Source organism: Eupeodes corollae, chromosome 3 (genome assembly GCF_945859685.1).
Source record: "Eupeodes corollae chromosome 3, idEupCoro1.1, whole genome shotgun sequence".
In the NCBI taxonomy this organism is placed as follows: domain Eukaryota; kingdom Metazoa; phylum Arthropoda; class Insecta; order Diptera; family Syrphidae; genus Eupeodes; species Eupeodes corollae.
Window position 1 is genome coordinate 27,561,437 of NC_079149.1, and position 22,536 is coordinate 27,583,972.

General features: G+C 33.6%; 1 protein-coding gene across 2 annotated transcripts in view; it reads left to right on the plus strand.

Moving 5' to 3' along the window:
* LOC129948913 (semaphorin-2A) overlaps positions 1-22,536 on the plus strand; it is a 420,780-nt gene that overhangs the window by 27,248 nt on the left and 370,996 nt on the right. The window contains exons 2-3 of one of the 2 annotated variants that reach the window (XM_056060062.1): positions 13,916-14,336; positions 14,526-14,669. In XM_056060062.1, coding sequence (XP_055916037.1) covers positions 14,537-14,669 — 133 coding nt within the window. In that variant the 5' untranslated portion in view covers positions 13,916-14,336; positions 14,526-14,536. Of the gene's footprint in view, positions 1-13,915; positions 14,670-22,536 lie in introns of both variants that reach the window. The other variant, XM_056060061.1, reaches the window with a different exon arrangement.

Sequence of the window (22,536 nt, forward strand, 5' to 3'; positions counted from 1 at the left end):
CCGTTTGGACATATGGCATCCAACTATGGGGCTGTACAAAGAAAACAAATGCTGAACCCATCCAAAAATTCCAAAGCAAGGTCCTTCGTGGAATAATAAATGCCCCTTGGTATATACGAAATAGCGATCTACATCGTGACCTTCAAATTGAAATGGTTACAGAAGTGGTTAAGAAACACGCTGTATCACACAATAAGCGGCTGCAAAGTCATACTAACTCTGAAATGGAGACCGTATTAAATGTACGAGACAATGTTCGGAGATTAAGAAGAACCAAGCCTCATGAGCTGATGGGCTAAAAGCTACGGGAAAGTGTTATAACCTTAAACTTCCCCCAATGCGATTTTAAAAATTAAGAAATAAAAATCATTTGTCGATCTTTCATAGATTGGTCCTGATTCACCGGTGGTTTTAGTGCGGTGTCTTTTGAAGATTTCCATCGGATATAAAAAAAAAAAAAAAGGTTGAAGATTTTCTACATAGACACGGACTTTTACGTAGCCCCATACAAAAAAAGTCCAGCGGTGTCAAATAGCATGATAATCACACGACGAGAAATTAAGCCATATTCACTCGAGTTGTGTGGCATGTGGCACCGTCTTGTGGAAAGCACATATTATTCAAGTCTCAAAACCTCCGCGGTATAACAAAAACCTGGCTCATTTAAAAATAAATCATTTGCCAAGTACATATAAAATGTCAAAGAATTTAGATAACACGCATTCATTTTGTAAACTTCGTAAAAAATTCATATTTCGAATATTGAGCTTAATTTGAAAATTAATTTGAAACGATTCTGGAGTTTTATTAATTCTAAAAGGAAATTGGATTGGCATTCCAACTACTATTAGAAGGGATAATTCTACTGACATTAATAAAACTCTTGATCTTTTTGCTCAATTTTCTGAATCGGTTTACTCAACTTTACAGGGAAACTTGGATTTTCTTTCAGATATTACCCCTAAGATAGATATTTGCTCAATACACTTAGAATTATCTAAAGTATTAAATGGTCTTGAAAATCTTAAGCCAAATCACATTCCTGGTGTCGATGGCATTGTTTTATAAAAATGCTCTAGTTCTGTTTGCTTTACATTGCAAATTATATTCAACTTATCTTTTTCTCCGGAATATTTTTGGACGAATTGAAATCTTCCTTCTGGTTCGAAAAATAATATTGAAAATTACAGAGGCATTTGTAAGCTGTCCACAATTCCTAAATTTCTCGAAAGTTTAGTAAAGACTAAACTGGATTTATGAGCATCACTTATGAACATGTAAGTGATGCCCAGCATAGGTTTATATCATTTCGTTATTAATTGTATAGAAAGTCAAAGTCAACTAGACGCTATCTACACGGATTTTATTAAAGCATTTGATTCTGCATGCCACAACATACTGCTTCGAAAGCTTCATAACTTTGGGATTCACTCTAATCTCCTTCAGTGCATTTCATCTTTTTTATTTGATAGGGTACAAAATGCAAAACTTGACAATCAAACCTCGAGATCTATAAAATGTACCCCACGAGTTCCACAGGGCAGTAATCTTGGCCCACTTTTATTTATTTCGTACGTCCGTACGAAGCGATATCGACTTCAAATAATTTTTGTAAAACAGATAATAAGGCAGAAAGATGCAGAAAGGACTGTTAAACAAATTGCATGGGTGGTTTTTTACCATAGCAGTTTAAAAAAAAGGTGAACATTTTGGTTAACACTAAATATCTTAAGAACCAATGATGCTAGAGATTTGAATTAAATTTTATATCATATATTGTAACGTGATATCAAAGAAATATATTTTTTGAAAAAAAAATCCATTTAACGATTTTTTTATAAATTCAAAAAACTGGCAAAAAAAATTGTCAACTCCAAAATTTTACGACTAAAATATGATTTCATCTCCAAAATAATTTGATGCAACGAAGAATAATGTTTTTGACATTTGATAAAATTTTGAGAAAAATCGAATTGAAAGTTTTTTTTATAAAAAATAAAAATCTAAAAAAACATTACTCAAAGTTGGTAAAAATTGAATACCAATTCAAATATCTTTTCAAAAACTTGAAATTTAGGCTTCAAACTTATTTTATCTTATAAAAAATATTGTTTTCAACATTCTGAAATGTTGAGCAAAATCAAATTAAAAGTTTTTTTACAAAAAATAAAAACTTAAAAAAAAATTAATGAAAGTTGTTAAAAATTGTTTTTTGACTCAAATATCTTTTCTAAACTTTGAGATATTGGCTTTAATTTACTTTTATCTTTCAGAAAATATTTTTGTCAACATTCAGTAACATTTTTAAAAAAATCGAATTGACGGTTTTCTTACAAAAAATTAAAAACCGAAAAAAAAATTAACAAAAGTTGGTAAAAAATGATTTTCGACTCAAATATCTTTTCAAAAATTGGGAATTATAGATTTTAACTAATTTTTACTTATAAGAAATATTGTTTTCAACATTCGATAAAATTTTGAAAAAAAAATCGAATTGACAGTTTTCTTACAAAAAATAAGACTAAAAAAAAACAATACTAAAACTTGGTAAAAATTTACTTTCGACTCAAATAGCTTTTCAAAAATCAAAAATATTGGCTTCAAACTTATTTTATTTCACAGAAAATATTATTTTTGATATTCAGTAATTTTTATATAAAAATCCAAAAGTCCGTTTTTTCATAAAAAATAAAATCTACAAAAAAAAGTACGCAAATTTGGTAAAAATTGATACGAGTACATATAGACAAACGTTTAAGAAAGAAAAATCGACAGACAGTTATAAAACCAAACTAAAAAATTTTAAGTTCTTTTATTTAAAATTTATTTGGGCGTTACGACATTCACTTTGTTTTTAACCTTGTATTTTGGGCTTGGAAAAGGCGTAGCGCCGAAAGTTTACCAAAATGTTAGTAAGAACATTTTGTAAATGATACAAAATTCTAAATGCATATCTTCAATTGTTCTCACATTACTTGAGTCAAACCCCCTTTCTTATTAGTTTATTGTTGTTTTTAAAGATCTTCTTGTTTTGTAAAAGAAAGCAGTTTGATTTTTCTAAATGCAATAACTTAAAAAGAGCAACAATATTTTGAATAAGTTTAATTTTAATATCTGTTTTTGTTTCCGAGATTTTTAGTCGAAAAACATATGTGACAAATTTAACCGCAATTTGTGATGGTTTTAATTTCTTATTTAGCACACATTTTGAATGGATTTTTGTAAGAACAGTTTGTTATGTTAAATTTTGCATAGAACTAAATAGTTTTGAAATACATGCATTCATTTATTCTCGACATATTCGAATCGAACATCAGTTTTTACAAAAATAAGATACAATTAACTTGAAGCCAATATCTGTTTTTCTGGTTCTTATAGTCAAATCCCGCCTCTTAATTTAATTCAACCTTTTTAAAGTCCTTTCTACGCTATTTGGTATAAATATCTGCAAAACAACATTTTTTTAAAGTCATTATCTCTGACGATTCTTAAAATATGGCCGACTATATGACAAAGACAAATTTGTAGTTTCTAATCAAAAACCCAGTTTTTTTGGTGGGGTAATTGAGTTTCCACTGCATTAATTCTCGACTATATCTTTTGGTTCACAAAACAAAAATAGACTTCATGATGAAGCGTTAAAATATGTTTGAATTGAACAATGACTCACAATTTGTTCCTCAGGGTCAGGCTATAAATTATATTCAGGTATACAATAAAAATCCAAAAATTAACATGTTGTACAATAAATCTACCGAAAGTCCATAGAACAACCCTCTTCCATATATCTTCAAAAGTGAATACAAAATTACCTCAAGAATATGACTTCATTGATCTCCTGTCAGATTTCCCTTCAATCTCTTTCATCTTCCAAACAATGTGTCAAAATATCAAATTCCAACCAAAAGTCATATAAAACCTTTCCACATTTATATTACTTATGTTTCTTTTATTTTTTGAATCCATTCAAAGACGCCAAAACGTCTAAGCAAACATTCAACCAAATAAAATGTTCCAACCAAAAGAGGAAAAAGAAAGTTTGAAATGAAAAAATACAACATCACTCGCTTATCATCATTTACAAATGAAATTCAATCCTCTGCAAGGATTTCTTGCATTCAGCTTCTTGCTACCTTTTTTTTATTGTTACTTTTTTCTTTTCGGGATTGACGGCAAGGCAGCAGCAGCAGCATCGTGCAGGATATATTCTGGCGATCCCCGTTGAGTTTCCACTTCAAAGTTAAAACTTTTCTCATAAAATGCGTTGCTATTGCGGGCCAGAAGGGCAGACAGGCAGGACTCAGGACGTCTCGTCGTCATCATCGTCGTTGTTCGCTCATCGCAGGAGCAAGCACAGGGGTATATAAGCATCCTTAATCATCGGTAATATGAACCCGTGTCAAGAACATCCATCACCGTCAGTTCCCGATTGTTCACAATTTCACATACCAATTATTATCAATTGAGTTTTAAATTGAAAGTAATTTTTCATTCCTTTCCATTTCGTTCCCCCGTTGTGTTTACGAGGAAATATATATGTACGTCGACATAGAACTTTAGCAGGAGCAGGATGTGGAGCGCAGCGTCCTGCTGCGTTGGTCGTTGACGTTCGAAGTCGTAGTCCTCCTATCCTGTCATCGCATCGGTGGGTGATGTGCTGGTGGAAAACGTCTTTTTGGCTGATTTTTATATTGGACTGATTTAAAAAAAATAAAACCATACAACGAAAAACCGTTAAATTGCAACTGAAAATCATTTGTCGTTTCGTAATGACGGAATGAAAAACTGCTACACAATGACTCTGGCTTTTCTAGAAATGAAAAGTGTGTTCGATGGATGGGATAGGACGATAAAGGCATTCTGTTACTTCCTTTCCTCCTCTCTTCCTTAACAAAATTTCATATAAGGACAAAACCAAAATTGTTTACCCACACCAATACATCAAAGTGAGATATCGGCACCGGGGTCTCTGTCCTCATCATTGCTTTGCGTGGAGTAATAATGTTGGTAGTTATATATAGGAGTCAATTCCCTCTCAAAATAACTTCGTCTCCTGATTCCATCATTATATTGTTTGCCTTTAAATTTAAAGGATATCGGAAAAGGATGTGTTGTCGATACGGACCATAACCATCGCAACCATATGTCATTCCGTATAATCGATTAAAATGTTTTCCCGGTTTTTAAAAAATTAAACGAAAAACTCACAGTAATTTTTCATGTCAATGAAGACTGGACTTTCTTTCTGGAATGAGATGGGATTGTAGGTATAGAGGAGATATACCATCGCGTCTCGTCGTTGTCGTTGGCGTCACCGTCATCATTGTCCGTGTCGTTCATCATCATAATATCGGTGAAGGAACTTTTTACGAAAACCTTTTTTTGTAACAGGAATTTGATGTATCAAGTGTTGTGTGTAATATGTGTGTATTTTATATTGGGTGTCATTGAAGAATGTTTAACTGGCAGCAAGGAGGTCAAATGACACAGAGGAAGTTGTAAGGATGTTAACACACAACAACTCAATACATAATGTACATGTTAAAGGGTGTGACATTACATAGGATCTTGATTGTTTTATGGAAACATTTTTTTTTGGTTGGTCTTTTATCTTAAAGGAAATGTTTTTATTTATTTGACAAAGGAAAAGGACCCATGTTTTTGTTTTTTTTTTTTTGTTAGGGGACAGAATTACATGAAGAAGCTTGCTTTACTTTATCAAGGATATTTCCTTTATAAAGTTAAGCAAAAATAGCAAGAATTTTAGGTTAAGTTTACAATTCTCAGAGTGTGAGTTTGACATATAAAGTTTGAATAAATTTGTATATTATTGTACTCTTGTACAATTTTCATAAGATCATATAAATATAAAACAGCTGATATCCTATATTTTGTATGAATTTTTGTGTTTTTTAACAAGTTAGGGAGATTTTAAGATTTGATTAAATTATTAGCTCTCTTAAGAAAGTTTTCCAACAATTTAACACAGCCAGTAAGTGATATGACTCATAACATTGCCTGTAATTGAGTAAATATGCTCAATATTTTTTGCATTTGCACTGTGGCGATAGTCCTTAAAGATCTTAACATTTAAAAATCTACTGGTAAGGAAGATATCGCTGCTATTGAGTGCTTCGGCTTTTATGAATTTCTCCTTTATTGGATTAGTAATTTAATAACCTTTCGTTCAATACAAGTGGTACTGGATAGTTTGAGTCAGAAACCACAAAATAAATACTGGTATGCCCTAGGGCTCTGTTCTATCTCCAACACTTTTTCTCATTTTTATAAAATGATCTCATGTCTTCAACTTCTAACCCAATACATTGTTTCGCTAGCGAAGTACTCTAAGCTTTTCAGAATTACTAGTTTTCAGACTCACATTCCTCTTTTTCGGATGTGGAACTACAACGGAAAAATGTGATATGGTCATTAAACTCAGTTCTAAACAGCAATAGAATGGGGAATAAATAACCGCCTGGCATTTAATGTGGAAGTATAAATTTGATAACAGATTAAAAATGCGAATGTACTTTCATCCGATTTTATAAATTTTTGTTGTTAACCTGGCGTCCTCAATATTAATAACAAGAGTACTACGCAGAGAACCGTTTGTTGGTGTTTTAATGTTCTCAGGAACTAATATTTGATGAACAAAAATGTCTTATGTTTATATTTTTCTTTAAAATTCTGTATGTCAAAATTGAGTAAAAATTTTGATTCAATTCATACGTTAAACTAATACTGGAAGTCGGTATATCAAAAATGTGTATAAAAAAATGATTTTATACAGAATTTATATATTTCAAATTGGAATATATCTGCCCTTTAGGCGAAGAGAAAAAGGACTTTCAACGCAAGGAGTTCGACATGAAATGTGATTGCACAATGCACATGTGATAAAAAATTCAATATTTATTTAAAATGTTATTTTAAAATCTAAAAGTGTACACATAAACGCAACCAAATAGAAGGTTATGCATTTTGCGAATTCAAAAGTATAAGGCTGAAATTCGATATCCATCAAACTTAGTTGTTAAACTAATTGAGAATATTGTGAAGGAAATTAAAGGTACTGTATTGGTTAAAGATATTGTAAGGGCTTTGCATAATTGTTTCAATCGTACCACTTAAAATAAAAAAAAGGCTGGGATGCGACCCACACTGATAACTTCCCATTTCATCTGTCTATTTGTCTTGCTTAAAAGTTTGTATGTTTTCGTGTTGGGTTAAAAAAGTTGTCAGTTGAATTATTCTATAAAAAATAAAAATTACTAACAATATTTTTCCAAAAAAAGAAAAAGTTTAGTTTGAAAATCAAGTTTTGTTAAATAGATTTTTAGTCGAAAAAAAATTTTACACAATTTTAGTAGCATTTCTTAAATTTTTACAAATTGGATTAACGAAATTTTGGTGGATTTTATAAAAAAAAAAAACTACTGAATACCGCAAATAATATTTTCTAGTAAAAGAATTTGAAGACAATATTTTTAATTTTTAAAAGCTGTTTTGAGACGTTAGTGAATTTTTACCAAGTTTTAGTATTGTTTTTTTTGTTAGGTTTCTATTTTTTGTAAAAAAAAATAGATTTTCCTCAAAATTTTACTGAGTGTTGACAACAATATTTTTTACCGAATGTTGACAATAATATTTTTTTAAAGATAAAAAATAGTTTAAAGCCAATTTCTTAAATGTCTGAAAAGATAATTCAGCCGAAAATCAGTTTTTACCAACTTTTTTGAAATTTTCTTTTAAGTTTTTATTTTTTCAAAATTTTACTAAATATTGAGAACATAATTTTTTAATAGATGAAAGTAGTTTGAAGCAAATATCTCAAATTTTTAAAAAGATGTTTGTGTAGAAATTCAATTTTTACCAACTCTGAGCAATTTTTTTTTTTTCGATTTTTCTCAAAATTTTACCAGATGTAAAAAACTTTATTTTTAGTTGCACAAAATAGGTTTGGAGATAAAATCATTTTGTTTTCGTAAAATTTTCGAGGTGAGAATTTTTTTTTAATTTTTTTGAGTTATAAAAAAATCGTTGATTGAATTTTTTTTCAAAAAATATATTTGTTTGTTTTCACGTTACCGCATACGAAATTTTTTGAGAGCAATTTCTGCATCTTTCTGTCTTTTTATCTGTATTACAATATTAATTTGAAGTCGATTTGTTTTCTGGTTCTTGAGCTATGGAAAACGAAAACAACGTAGCGAAATTACGGACATCTTTCTATAAATCTTTTATTTTGACTCTAGGGATCTTTAAACGTCGAGAAATGTCAAAATTTTCAAAAGCGGGCCCAGTGAAAGTATCGCCGAAGACCCGAATGTGTCGATTCTTCATCGTTCTCAGGAATAAGTACAGTCTTATGGTACATTATGGCGTATTTTGCATTTGGATCTACACCTACATACAAACACCTTTATAAAATCAAGCTCACACAACAACTCAAGGCTGTTGATCATATTTACAACGTCGTAGATACATCGAATGAAGTTTGGAATTCTGAGAATCCTCAAGTAATTGAATAGAGGCCATTACATCGACAAAAAGTCATTGTTTGTCCGTAGGTGTGATTGGACCTTACTTCTTCAAAAACGACGATTTTTTTCTTTGAATAATTTTATTTTTCTGAAAATTTAAATATTATTTTTATTTTAAGGGGTTAAGCCTAGAAAATAAAAACACTGATTTTTGACCAAAATTTGCGAAATTTGCCTTCAAAACCGTTACAATATTGGTAATAGCAATAAAATGTTCTATGTAAAATAAAATCATACATACTTAGTTGGAAACCCTACTTTCAAATATATGTATTCAATTTCAAGCCATTCAATTGATAATTTTCCGCGTAATGCGTTCGCAAACTTAATAACTCGGCAGTCTTGACATAAAGGCTTTTAAAGTTTTAAACAGTAGAAAATTAGTAGAAGTTTTGTACCAACATTAATTTTGTGTTACAAAAATTTTAAGATTCACGGGAATAAGTAAATAATAATTGATTTTACAAAATTTCAAGAGTGACCTTAATACAGAGTGTTTGCTTATGCGGACGATGTTGCTATTGTAGTAACGGGTAAACATCCCAGTATACTAAAAGAACTCTTACAAAACGCTTTAAATAAGCTCATCAGAAGGGCATATCGGTGTGGACTAGGAGTTAACCCACAAAAAACCGACCTTGTCCTCTTTACAAGGAAATACAAAGTCCCAGTCATTGACCCTCCCCTCATAAACGGTGTACCACTTAAATTTTCTGAACAAGCAAAATACTTGGGTCTCATTTTGGATAAAAAATTAAGTTGGAAACCTAATATTCAAGAGAAAATAAACAAGGCCAAGGTAGCAATGTTCTCCTGTAAAAAGGCCATTGGTAATAAATGGGACCTACAGCCCCGCATTACACACTATCTATATATCTCAGTCATAAGGCCGACCCTTAGTTATGGAGTAGCAGTACGGTGGACGGCGCTTAATATAGCGACAAATCACGATAAACTCAGCAACGTCCAACGAACAGCCTTCCTGTGTATGGTAGGAGCACTTCGCTCTACCCCCTCCGCCTCACTTGATGTTCTGTTCCATATAATACCGCTGGACATTTTCAGCAAGCAAACGGCCGCTTATACAGCCAAACGGCTTCAAGCCTTCTCTCTGTGGATCAATAATCATTCAGACTATAAACAGTAATATTGACTACCCCTTCCTCAGTTTAATAACTAAAGCTTCAAAGTGACTATACCTCCCAGGTCTTCTTGGGAGAATACATCATTTTTGAACGATGATCCTATAAACTTTTATATAGACAGATCAAAAACGGAGGATGCGGTTGTTCTAGGCGTATACTCAGATAGACTAAACTTAAGTCTCTCCTTTCGTCTACCCGAGCATTGTAGCGTGTTTCAAGCAGAAATCCTGATTATAAAAGAAGTCCTATCCTGGTTTAGAGAAAACGTTATATCAACTAATGATATACGCATTTTCACGGATAGCTTAGCTGCGTTAAATCCTCTAGACAGTCTCCACTAATTCACTAACAACCCTAAATTGTCGATCATCTCTTACGGAGATGGCTACACAGTTCAACATTCACCTTTTTTGGGTGCCGAGCCATAGATACATTCCAGGAAATGCAAAGCTGACGAACTTGCAAAAAGCGGAACAACTTTACCTCTGCTGGCTCACAATGCTAGCATAGGTATTCCCTTTTTTTTATATTCACAAGCACTCAAGGGGTTATAAGTACCCTTTATATGTTTATATTTAAACACAGTGCGAGCGTTAGGAAAATAGGGAAGGATTTAAAAGGAGATACCGGTGCACATTGGTCTTAAAGTTCTGAACATCAAAATGGGAGGGAAAAACAGAGTTGGCCAAAGCATTCCACATTCTCAATGTGCGATTTAAGAAAGAATCTCTGTACTTGATAGTACGCCCGAAATGGAGCTCAAGGGTAAACTGATGAGCATTCTTAGAAGTGCGAAAATTACGGCTGAATTTATTAAGGGGTGGAATGCAACTGGCTAATTCGACAGAACATTGTTTGTACAAATATCTATAAAACAACAAAAGGCATGAAACATTGCGACGGTGTTCTAGCGATGTAAATGTTTCGATTATAGTTCTGGCGCCTATCATTTTTAAGCCCTTTTTCGAATTCTATCCAAGAGATTTAAATTTGTTTTGGGGGCAACTGCCCAGATATGCGAATTATATTCAAGCCTTGGACGGATAAAAGCTTTGTAGATTATAGCCAGATCAGAAGGGGTGATACATTTCTTGCATCTTCGGAGAAATCCTAAGCACCTGTCAGCGTTTTTGGCGATTTCGAATATGTGATCATTCCATAAGATGTGATCTGTGATATTCATACCGAGTACTGAAAGTTGATTAGTTTCCTGGATGCAAGTGCAGCTCATGGATAGCGGAATCGGGGGTGGGTTACGCTTTAACGACAGGAGACAGCATTGAGTTTTCGAAGCATTAAAGTCTACACGGTTTTTGATTCCCCCTTGGACAATGCTGTCAAGATCAGAATTTAATGAGCTTATCATACGCTGCCGTTTTAATTCCACATCCGAAGGACAAGGATGTGAAGCTAGAAACGAATATGAAAAGCTGAGGGTACTGTCATCAGCGAAACCGTTTAATGGATTAGAAGTGACAGACAAAAGATCGTTTATGAACATAAGGAATAGAGTCGGAGACAAAACGGAGCCCTGGGGTACACCAGCATTTATTTTATGAATTTCAGACTTGAAACCATTTAATATAACATGTACTGAACGGTTAGAAAGGTAATTTCTAATCCAACGAAGAAGATTCATCAATACCAAAAGCACGCATTTTCGATAAGAGAGCTTGGTGACAAATGCAGTTTTCCATCCACTCGGGAAGAGTCCTGTAGAATAGGACAGATGGAAAAGCTGGCCAGCGGATTTGTGTATGTCAAGGTCTTTCAGTACTCTTTCGACTGCAAGAGTGCGAAATAAGATTCGTCCCATAGAATCATTTACGCTCTCAAGAACAGGACGGTTCATGACACTATCCGGTAGCGTCGAATTAACAGCAAAATGTGCTGCAAGCAAATTGGCTTGATCAATCGAACTTACACAGTTAGTGTCATTGTGGACGAGCGTTGGAACCGAGGATGACGTGGTGTTTCGTACGTTTTTTACAAATGACCAGAAATGTTTACTACCTTTGGGCGATTGTAGTATTTTTTGCCTTAATTTCTGATCATGCAAAAATTTGGTTACTTCTCTGAACCTAATAACCTCTTTACAGCTCGAATCAAACCAAAATCTTTGGTATTCACCCTATTCGGGATAAAATTTCTCATTCCACAAAGAATTAAATTTGTTACCATTTTTGCGGTGAAATCCACGTCACTATCGAGGAAGCATAGCGACCAGTTAAAGTTCCTGAAGAATTAATTGAGACCGTCCCAGTTGTCTTTCTCATATTGCCAAACGGTTCTCTTAGGAGGTTTTTCTTTAACTGTGTTTTTTCTACATGAGAATTTTTGAGATACGATACAATGGTCTGATGTATCGGTAATACACTAAATGTGTATTTATTAGGGTCAGATGTAAGAAACAAGTCTAGGGTGTTGGCGGATTGACCTGTAACGTCAGGGATTGGAGTTGACTCAGCAAAGATCTTAACATACCTTCCTTCCGGTGTTGACTGGTCAGAATAACGAAGCCAAGAAGAATTGTGTACATTGAAATCACCCGCAATGACGATTTTAGAGCTACATGTAAATTCATGCTTAAGCAAGATACCAAAGAGAAAACAAACTTCAGGTGGAATAACACCACCACCTGTTTAGCGACAAAACTAAATTGGCCTAATCTTAGCACCAGGCGCTCAAAACAATTAATCTCTCCTGACTGGGCACTGCTTGATAGGAAGGCATGTCATTCGACTTGAAAGTTAGCACCTGCAAATGATTTTTGTAGGAGGAGACAATCTCTCATCTTCTGTGCACATGTCTTGCCTTATCACAAAGACGTAGAATCCACATTGGAGACTACTACTTTAACGATACCAGCGATCTAAAAAATTCTGACATTATTTGTCTTCTAATACGCTTCATTCGGAGCTCCAATTGGTTCGACGAATTAAGCTGATCAACTGATCCATGTGGTATCACAACTTACTTTGGTCTAAGTGTGTTAGACTTCCCAACCAACAGCCACTTTAACCTAACCTAACCTACCCCTTAAGAGTTAATTTTGAACAAAACGATAATTTCGTTCAGTTATGAAATTTTTTAAATTTCAAAATGAACAGTTTTTATTGTATTAAGAAGTATTTCAGAGATTCATTTATTTCAATATACGAGTACTTATTTGATTTCTCTTAAAATCGCTATTACAGTTTCGGAAAAAACTTCCTGAAATTATAAATAAATAAAGCGATGGTGTATAAATAGCCATGAACCTTAAATTTTCATCAAAACTGTTGTACATATACATATGACTCAGTCTTCTTTACTTTCATCCCCCAAATTATGGTCCATGAATAAATCAAAAAATGATTTAATATGTGTCGGTTTTTACTCATAAAACAACAACATACATTACATAATATTAAAGAAAAAGTAAAATCTTACCTCCTCCCAAAAGACTAAAAAAAACGAGTCCTTACTTATTAAAAATCCTTGCATCAATCTCATCACATCAAAACATTCTTATTTAATTCACTTCAAAAATTGTTTTAACAACAAACAAAAAAAAAAGAACAACAACAAAAAATGTTAAACTGGATTTTATCTCCTTTATTGCCGACTTAAGAGTTAAGATACTTTATAACAAAAGTAGGTATCATCTTATTGTCTTGGAAGCTGGAAGTCGACAAAGGATCAAGTCGTATAATATGATAATCCTGATATACGAAGCAAATATTTCATTAGAGTGCATTTGTATACAAATTTTTATAAGTATATGTAAATGTGTGTGTATATTTATCTCACCTTGGTGACGAAGGTGTATGCTTTATTATGTTCTTAACTTCTTCTCCCTCAAAAAAAGAACTTTTACATCCGTTGTATAGGAAATATTTCAAGTGTATGTCAACTGTCTTCAATTTTGTTGTTGTGTTTTATTTTGGTACAACCATTTTATCTTTTTGTAAAATGTTATTAAGAAACTCACAGCAAAATCCTTGCCAATTGAATTGAAACCATCCCTCATCCTTATAAACTCGTATCCTGGTCTCAACTTACATCAGTAACTTCTTCATGATGTAAATATTTTACATACCTATTTCCATATAGTATAAAATCTTAAGCTTCCTTACAACAGATTAATATATATGTACATTTTACATACCTTAATTTAGAAAAATATAAAAACACAAGAAGAACAGAATTTAAGAGCATATTTTTTGTTTGTATGGTTTTCAGGAAGCTGTCAGCTTGAAAATACTCTCCTGTTAACTGCTGTTGCTGCTATATTATACTCAAACTACTACGGCAGCTTGTTGTGTGTGGATTTGAAGTGCAATTTAGTTTTGCAACATTGAAGGTAACGTAAAACGCAAAAGGTTAAAACGCAAAACCAGCTTGGACCTGAACTCTTTCTTCGTTCGAAGGATATAAACAAAAATTACACCATCACAATAGAAAGTCCTTTGCGCCATAGAACAGAAGGTATATAGCACACAACACCAACAACAGCGCACAAGTGGCCAAAAGGATCGCAAGGAACCTCAAGCTCAAAACTTACTAACAACAAAACCTAGGCGAGATATACATACATACAAAGGCGTACTGCATAGAACAAGAACCAAAGGACATACATATATCCATAGTTCTTCTTCGTTGAGTAAGTCGTCCTTGTAGTGTTCATTGTTGTCCAACACCACCTCAACCACCGCCCATTGATTGCCCTCCATTCGCTCGCTCCGCACCTCTCCATCGTTTCCTTATTCTGCACTGCATACAAATTTCCACAACTACAGTCCGCCTCTCCTGTTTTGGAAAAGAAAATTAAAACACTTGCTTTACATGACAGTAGTGGATACAATGGGAACTGCAACTTGGAATACAAAAGGCGCTACTATGCCATTTGCCGTTAGCTATGGTCGTAGCATCATTGTCGTTGTCCTGCTGGCTATGATGTCCTCCATTCGAGCGATTACCGAGGAATTGTCACCAGGTAAGTGTGTGTTCTAGTTTTGTTACTTTGTTAAGTATTTTTTTTTCTGACGTCCTTTCTATTTAAATTTTTGTATTTTTGTTTTTGTCCAACTTGTGTTTTTCTGGATGCCTTGACTTAAGAAAATAAAAACATGTTCTGAAGGACTTTTGATCAGTTTTTCAAGATAAATGTATGAACTTTATATGTAAAATAATTGCTGAAGGTCTCCTCTTACTGTTGATGATTATGGGAAAACCTCCTGGAATGGAAATGACACTTCACAAGTCACAACTTCCCACAGCAACAAATATATGGCATTCTTTTAAATTATGATTTTGTTTAAGTTGATAAATTATTCATGATGTGCATCAGAATAAGGTGCATAAATGCTAAAAGGCAGGAACGCCACCGCTTCATTTTGAATCTATAAAAAAAGCGGGCGGCTTGTATGAACTTTTAAAGTCCTCAAGACCGTTCAACTTGTTGTTGTTTTAAAATATGATTTCTTATGTTTGTTCTGCATTTGGCACTGATTTGAAGTTTAGCAGTGATGCGAATATATTATTTCTGCTGCACGAGCACATCACCTCATCTTATTTTACCTCGAATATAGATTCTCTAGAATCCTCGATTGTCGATGTTGCAGTTCAGTTTTTTTTTTTTCAAGGTATCAAGATTCAGGATTTAAATAATTTATATAACTTTTATCGGATGTTTTCTTTGGACGTAAGCATAAGTAAGAGGGATGATTTACATGAAAGTTTAAGCACCATATCTTGCACTTCCTGAATATCCATTTACATTTTTTACTACACACAAACATACTATACGTAACGTAGGTGATGCTGTTAACGTTGAAGGTATATGCATACCAACAACGATGTTAAACGGAACGGATTGCAATTTATTTAACATATTAAAGAAGTAAGTAACCTTGTATGCCGTTGACTTTTCATAAACTGTATGAAAAATAGGTCAACATGGTTTTTGTATTTTTTAATTCTCGGTAGTTAAGAAACATGACTTTTTAAAAAACATGAATTAAAATTTAAAATATTTTTTATGAGTTTGATCATTAAATGAAGTGCGCGGGAGGTTATAAAAGACCAAAGATGTTAAGATACACGAGCCGAGCATAGTTATTCAAATTCGAATAGAAATAATTATTAAAGATGTTTATTTTGCGAAATTATTTCTTTTAAGATATAACTGCCCGCGTACCCGTGGCGTGAAGGTTAGTGCGAAGGGCTGCCACGCTAGAGATTTTGGGTTCAATCCATGCATGTGCCACAGTTTTTCACGGGTACTGCCTCTTGAGAGGAATTGACAAATCCTTTAAAAGTAATTTTTCTCATGAAAAGTGCTTTTCCAAATTAGCCTTTCGGGGTTGACTCAAAACTTAAGGCCCCCCTCCATCCCTGAAAACATTACTCGCACACGGAAATGAATGAGAGTTGTATGTCACTAGGGCCTAGTTCTTAACGGACTGTTGCGCCGCCTAATTTATTTATTTTTTCATTTATGACTGTATCTAAAAAAAAACAAAAAAAACAATTTGAATATGGTACTTCATTTAAAAAAAGTTTTGAACCAAGTTAACTTATAGCTTTTATAAGCAATAAAAGATGACTATTGCCAATAACATGGCAAATAATGTAGCATATCAAAAACTTAAAGTAAGTGCTATTAACTTTTAGACGAAAGCATAGAGCATTATGTAAGAAAGTTTAGAAATTTGTTTGCACAAAATTATATGTCGAAAATGTACACAGGGCGTATACGCATTTAATTATTTCATTTTGAAATATGTTAATGTGTCATTTTTGACTATTTTTTAGTTGAAACGTAAAAGGTCACTTTGTAAGACTTCTTTTAGTATGTTAAGATGCTTTTTGAAACTGCTAAAGCAACGTCGTCCGCATAGGCTATCACTCTGGAACCTTCCGCATCCAGACTAGTTAGGATTTAATTCACCACTAGGTTCCAGAGCAGAGGGGATAGAACAGCACTTTGCGGTGTCCCTCTACTAACGAATCGTCTACCAGAAGAGTTGCCCAGTTTTGAGTTAATTATTCTGCTAGTAAGCATTAAATGAATTAACTCCCGAAGCGAACGCTCTACATTTAGAGATGTTAGTGCAGATGTAATTGCAGATGTGTCCACGTTGTTAAAGGCACCTTCGATATCAAGGAAAGCAACCATAGGGAACTCTGTAGGGATATCAATCAATCTTTCCAAGATCTTAAGAAGGAACGATGATAGACTTATATGTCGTAGATCTTTAGGATTGACTTGCGAGCATTTACCTGCTTTGTGTATAAAAACAACTTTAACTTCTCTCCATGTTGAGGGAACATGGATTAGGTAAAGACAGCTGGTTCAAATTGCATCAAGGATTGGTGCAATTATGTCAGAAGCCTTTTGTAACTCGGCTGGTATTATTCCATCTGGTCCTGCAGATTTAAATGGTTTGAAGCTGTTGAGAGCCTATTGTAGTTTATCTCTTGTGATCAGACCTTGTGGATATGTTGTTTTTGAACTTGAACGTATATAACTGTTGCAAGTTTCGGTAAATGAACTACCAGGAAAGTAAGTGTCCAATAGTAAGTTCAGCGGTTTATTACTTGAGTTTGTCCAGGAGCCGTCTGCATTTTTCAAGCAGCTTGGCATAGCTGAACTAGTTGAAAGAATTTTCCGTAACCTAGAGGTTTTAGAAGTTTCTTCTATTTTACCACAAAAGGATCGCCAAGAAGATCGCTTAGATTTCCTTAGTGCATTCTTGTAGATTCTTAGGGACTCTTTGTAAGAGTCCCAGTGAGAGGCTAGTTTTGCGGCTTTGGCCCGGTTGAAAAGTTTCCTGCATTCTTTCCTGAGCGATTCAAGCTCTGAGGCCCACCATTGTAGTTTCCTCTTGCCTCTTATGTGTATAAGTGGTCAAGCAATTTCTATCGATCTGTTCATAGCAGAGGTAAGGTCATTGACTTTGTTGTCAAGTTCATTAGTGTTAGAGGAAGGACTAGATAGTACAGGTTCTAGTAAACTCTGTAATGAGTTCCTGTATGAAGCCCAGTCAGTTTTCCGGTAGTTGCGAAAAGTCAATGGAATCGGGTTATCATCCACATTTATATTGAACTGGATATATCTATGATCAGAGAACTAGCGTTTTTTTGGATGCTTTAAAGTTCAAGATCATATAGTGTATAGCATCTGAGACAACAGTTATATCTAAGACTTCTTGTCGAGTTTCAGTTATGAAGGTTGGTTCATTTCAAACATTACTTACTAAGAGGTTTGTACCAAGAATATAATCAAAAAGAGACTGACGCCTGTCGTGGATATTCGAGCTTACTTGCTCGTTCGATATTTTATTTGTTGTGTAATATCACTTGCAATCTAACTTTTCAAACTAAATTATTTTAAATTTCTAGATATTTTAAGGTTGCTAGGGTCATGAAAGATGTCTCTGTGCTTACAATACATAATTTTCTTCCTATAATAAGCGCAAACTCAAGGGATATTACTACCCTATGCAGTAGGAAAGTAAGAGGGCTTGAAAGGAGATGTCAGTGCACATTGGTTTTAAACTCTGAATACGAATATTGCAATGACTTGGAAATACAAAGTGTGATAAGGCATTCCACATTCGTGTGGTACGGCTGAAGAACGAATCTCTGCATTTGACAGTACGACCGAAGTTGGGCTCGAGGGTATACTGATGAGCATTCCTTGAAGTTCGAGTATTACGGTTGAACTGTTTAAGGGGAGGATTGAATCTGGCTATTTTCAAGAGTACAAACCGCTAAAAGAAGGTTAGACAAGAAACTTTACGATCCTATGATGGTATTATCACCAATCAATCTAAATGTTCTACGTTCAATATTTTCCGAGAGGCTTAGGCTAATTGCAGGAGCACCAGCCCAGATATAGATAGAAAGAGAAGTAGTACCCGTAGCATGATAGCTAGTGCGATGGACTGTCATGCGGAGGTCTTGGGTTCAATCCCTGCCTATGCCACCTAAAGTTTTTTTCAAGGGAACTGTCTCTTGCGAGGCATTGACAAATTCTCCAAGTGTAATTCTTGTCATGAGAAGTGCTTTCTCAAGTTTACCGTTCGGATTCGGCTTACAATTGTAGGTCCCTTCCATCCCTGACAACAGTACTCACACACAGAAATGGTTGAGAGTTGTCAGTCACTAGGCCCTAGTTCTCAAACGGACTGTTGCGCCACCCAATTCATTTATTTTTTTTTATTCAGAGATGGATACATTCTTTATTTTTCCTTAAGATATAACTTATAGCTTCGGTCGATAATTCATTATTGAAATTGTTAGCTTCTGATGGTAATTGGTGATTGAGGTTTCTATAATTGTTTTTGGAGGATATTGACGATGCTTTTAGAGCTACAAAACAAGCTTACAATTTCTATTTCTTTTCAATAGACTTCCTGGAAATACTGGTAAGTGCAAAAATTTGGTCCATCGTTGAAAAGCCCGACCGAAAACCAGATTGAAACTTGCTTAGAAATTTAGTGTTCTCGATCCACTTAGTAAGCCTTTCGTATAGAATTGAAGTCAGAATCTTCTTCATATAGTTAAGAATAGAAATTCCTCTGTAGATTTCCGCAAGACTTGAATCTTCTTTCTTGAAAATGGCAAAGCCAGCCGAGATATAGGAGTTTTACTCAAGCTTTGAACGTATAAATGTTTTGTAGATAACAGCCAGATCGGAGTTAAAGAAAGACTTCTTACATTGTCTTAGGTTTTCTAAACATCTTGCTGCATTTTTGGTAACATCACGTATGTGATCGTTCGACAAGGGAGGTTGTTGATTATCACGCCAAGGCTCAATTTGTAGTGCGTAGAACCGTCGTGCCAACGATCTTAGGTTTTTTTCACGGGCACAACCTCTGGAAAGAAATGACAAAAAAATGACAAAGTAATTCTTGTTTTCAAAAGTACTTTCTCAAAATTAGATCTTCGAATTCGGCTTTAAGACTGAAGGTTATCTCCATTCCTGACAACATTACTCGCACACTGGAATGGTTCAGAGTTTTATTTTTAATACCATCAAAATGTGCACAAAAGACTTAAAAAATCCAGTTTATGATCACTTTTATAGCAATTTAAAAAATCAAAAATTCAGTTGACTAGAAAAAATTTTGACTCGAATATCTTGAAATAGAAAATGATGAACGATATTGGCTTCAATTTGTTTAATCTAATTAACGTTAAAAGCTAAGTAAGAACCATTACTTAGCTAACATTTACCATAATTATAATCTTTTGGGTTAAATATTAAAATTATTGTTTTATATGCCTTACACAGCAAGATTCTTAACAGCTAACTTTAAATTTATCGAAAACGCCTTTACCAAATTTTCACATAATATTTCAAATGTAATACAACGTGCTGAGGTTCAGCTTTCATTTGATACCACTTTTAGCAGTGCACGCACTTGGCCAATGCTCGATGGAAAATGAGCCATTTATTTCTCAAATTTATCGACAGACTATAACTTCAACTTCATTGCGTACTTTTCAAAGTTATATTTCTTGATATAAAAACATTTGAGCCAATTACTGCAATATTTTAACAAAAAAAATTATATTTCAAATATTGTTGGCTTTCAAAAAAATCGGTTTTGTTAATTTTTTTTTTAATTACGGCTAATACTACAAAATGATTTAGCTATAAGCTATCATCTCCATAATGAACTTGCAATCCTTCTATTTCAGGCCATAAATAACTTGATCTTATTACAGGAACTTGAACTCCATCAATGTGCCTGTTTCTGCGGACTCCTTTCAAACTATCAGTATCTTAAAAAAAAACTAGAAAACGCAACTGTCCGTTTAATAAAACATATCACCTCTATGTTCGTTCAAGCCATTCCATACCCATACACCATGGGATCTCTTGCAATGTCCAATGTCCATGTTCACAACAATGATTTTGATTGTTTTCTTCTGATAGTGTTGCCACCATTCTTGTATGTACATCCGAGTACATAGAAACTATCCAATGACACGAAGTGAATAAATTTAATCGGCCGTAAATCCAATTTAAGAAATGCACTGTTGACGATGATAGTACAGTTCGGTACGCGGTATGGTGTGAACTAAACACCACAAACAGTGCACACTCTTCTTATGGTATAGATGCCAGAATGTGCAATGACACAAAAGAAAACTATCATCTGGCAATGAAATTTATAGCCAACAAGGATATGCCCCTCCTCATTTCTTCCTTTTTTTGTTTAATTTTCTACACTTGAGTTCCAAAGCGATGTTTTTTTTCCCACCCAGAAGTTACACCAAAGTCATACTACAAAGACCACCACCTAGAGACAAAAAAGGAGGGAATTTGCGGTATGATTGTGCACCTCTTGCAACACCCTTTTTTCGAACCAGTGAAAGAAGCCACCCTTTTGCCAAAGAAGGGAAAAACGTTAAAAAATTCTTTTCGCCGAATATTTACCGTCTGAAACAATAAATTATATAGACCAAGGGCCGCTAAGCTTTATGTAGCTGTATATAGGTGTATTTTGTATGCAACTATAGATAAAAAATGTTTTGCAAAGTAATACAAAACGCCATGTGTCCTGTTTTCTTTATTTCAATGGTCTTAGTAGTCTTTTTCTCTCTACGGAGAGGTCCTGTTTTTGAATGTTGAAATTAAATCGAAAAGAAAAATTCCCTCGCATACAATCCCTCCATAGATACTTTTTGCTGATTTATTTTTGGTTTTCTTTTTATAGCTTAAAAATCGATTTATTAAAACAGAGCTGCTGAAAAGTAATGAATTAGTACTCTTAATACTTAATTTAGCAGTTTTAAGAACTTTCAACATTTTTGCAGTGAATTTTTAAAATTCCCAAGTTTATAAGGTTCCATTTTTATAAATGTCGTAGTTTTTACATGTCAAGAAATTACAGCTTTAGATGTGACAGCTGTCAAAATAGCGGACTATTTAAAATTAAACCTCTTATCAGTAAACTGTAGCGGTACAGTTTTATTGGGACCAAAACGAGTTAGTATTTGTGCTAAAATAAAGTGCACAGAAATTGTATCAATATATTCATAAAATCATAGTTAAGCTCATATTGTGATACAAAACCCTTGTTTAAATTATTTTAAGACCGAAATTACAGTGCTGTCTCTTGGTATTTGTGAAGTATTAGTTGAAAAATTAGTGATTAATCCAGCCATATGCTTTTCTAGTTATTAATTGTTTAAATTTGTAAATTTATTTAAAAAATGTTAATTTAAACTTAAGTAGTATTACTTATAATTATTATATTTCTATTTTTCTTATGTTTGAACTTTTAAAAATGTACTCTTATAGTACTAAGTGTCATTTTCGTATGTTTCTAGTAATAAATTATTGTAGAAGAAAATATGCATTCTTCCAAACAATATTTTCCTGTTATTTGAGTATCCACAATACTTCGTTCTAATGTTTGTATATTTTAGCTGGCGTTAAAAATACTCCCTTAGTATCTAAAACACTCCCTTTCTGATTGCAAAATAATAAATACAACCCTGGAGGAAATCAGAATTGTCCCTTATTTTCTTTTCTTATTTTTGTATTCTATAAGAAATAAGTGAGTGACTCTATGAATGAGTTATTTCCAGGTGTTAAGGTACCTCTGGCGAAGTTTTACGTCAACTTGCAACGGTATATCTAATACTAGAAGTGATATTCGCGTCTTTTAAGAAGCAAACAATTTTCCCTATACCATAAATACCGAATATACCTATACCCACACAAAATGTGTAGGTGAGAAAAAGTTATATTCTTAAAAATTATTGGAGCAAGAAAAAAGGTGATAAACATTTTCAATTGGCAGTAAATCTTATATTTTTCACTGCATATAAAAAGGAGT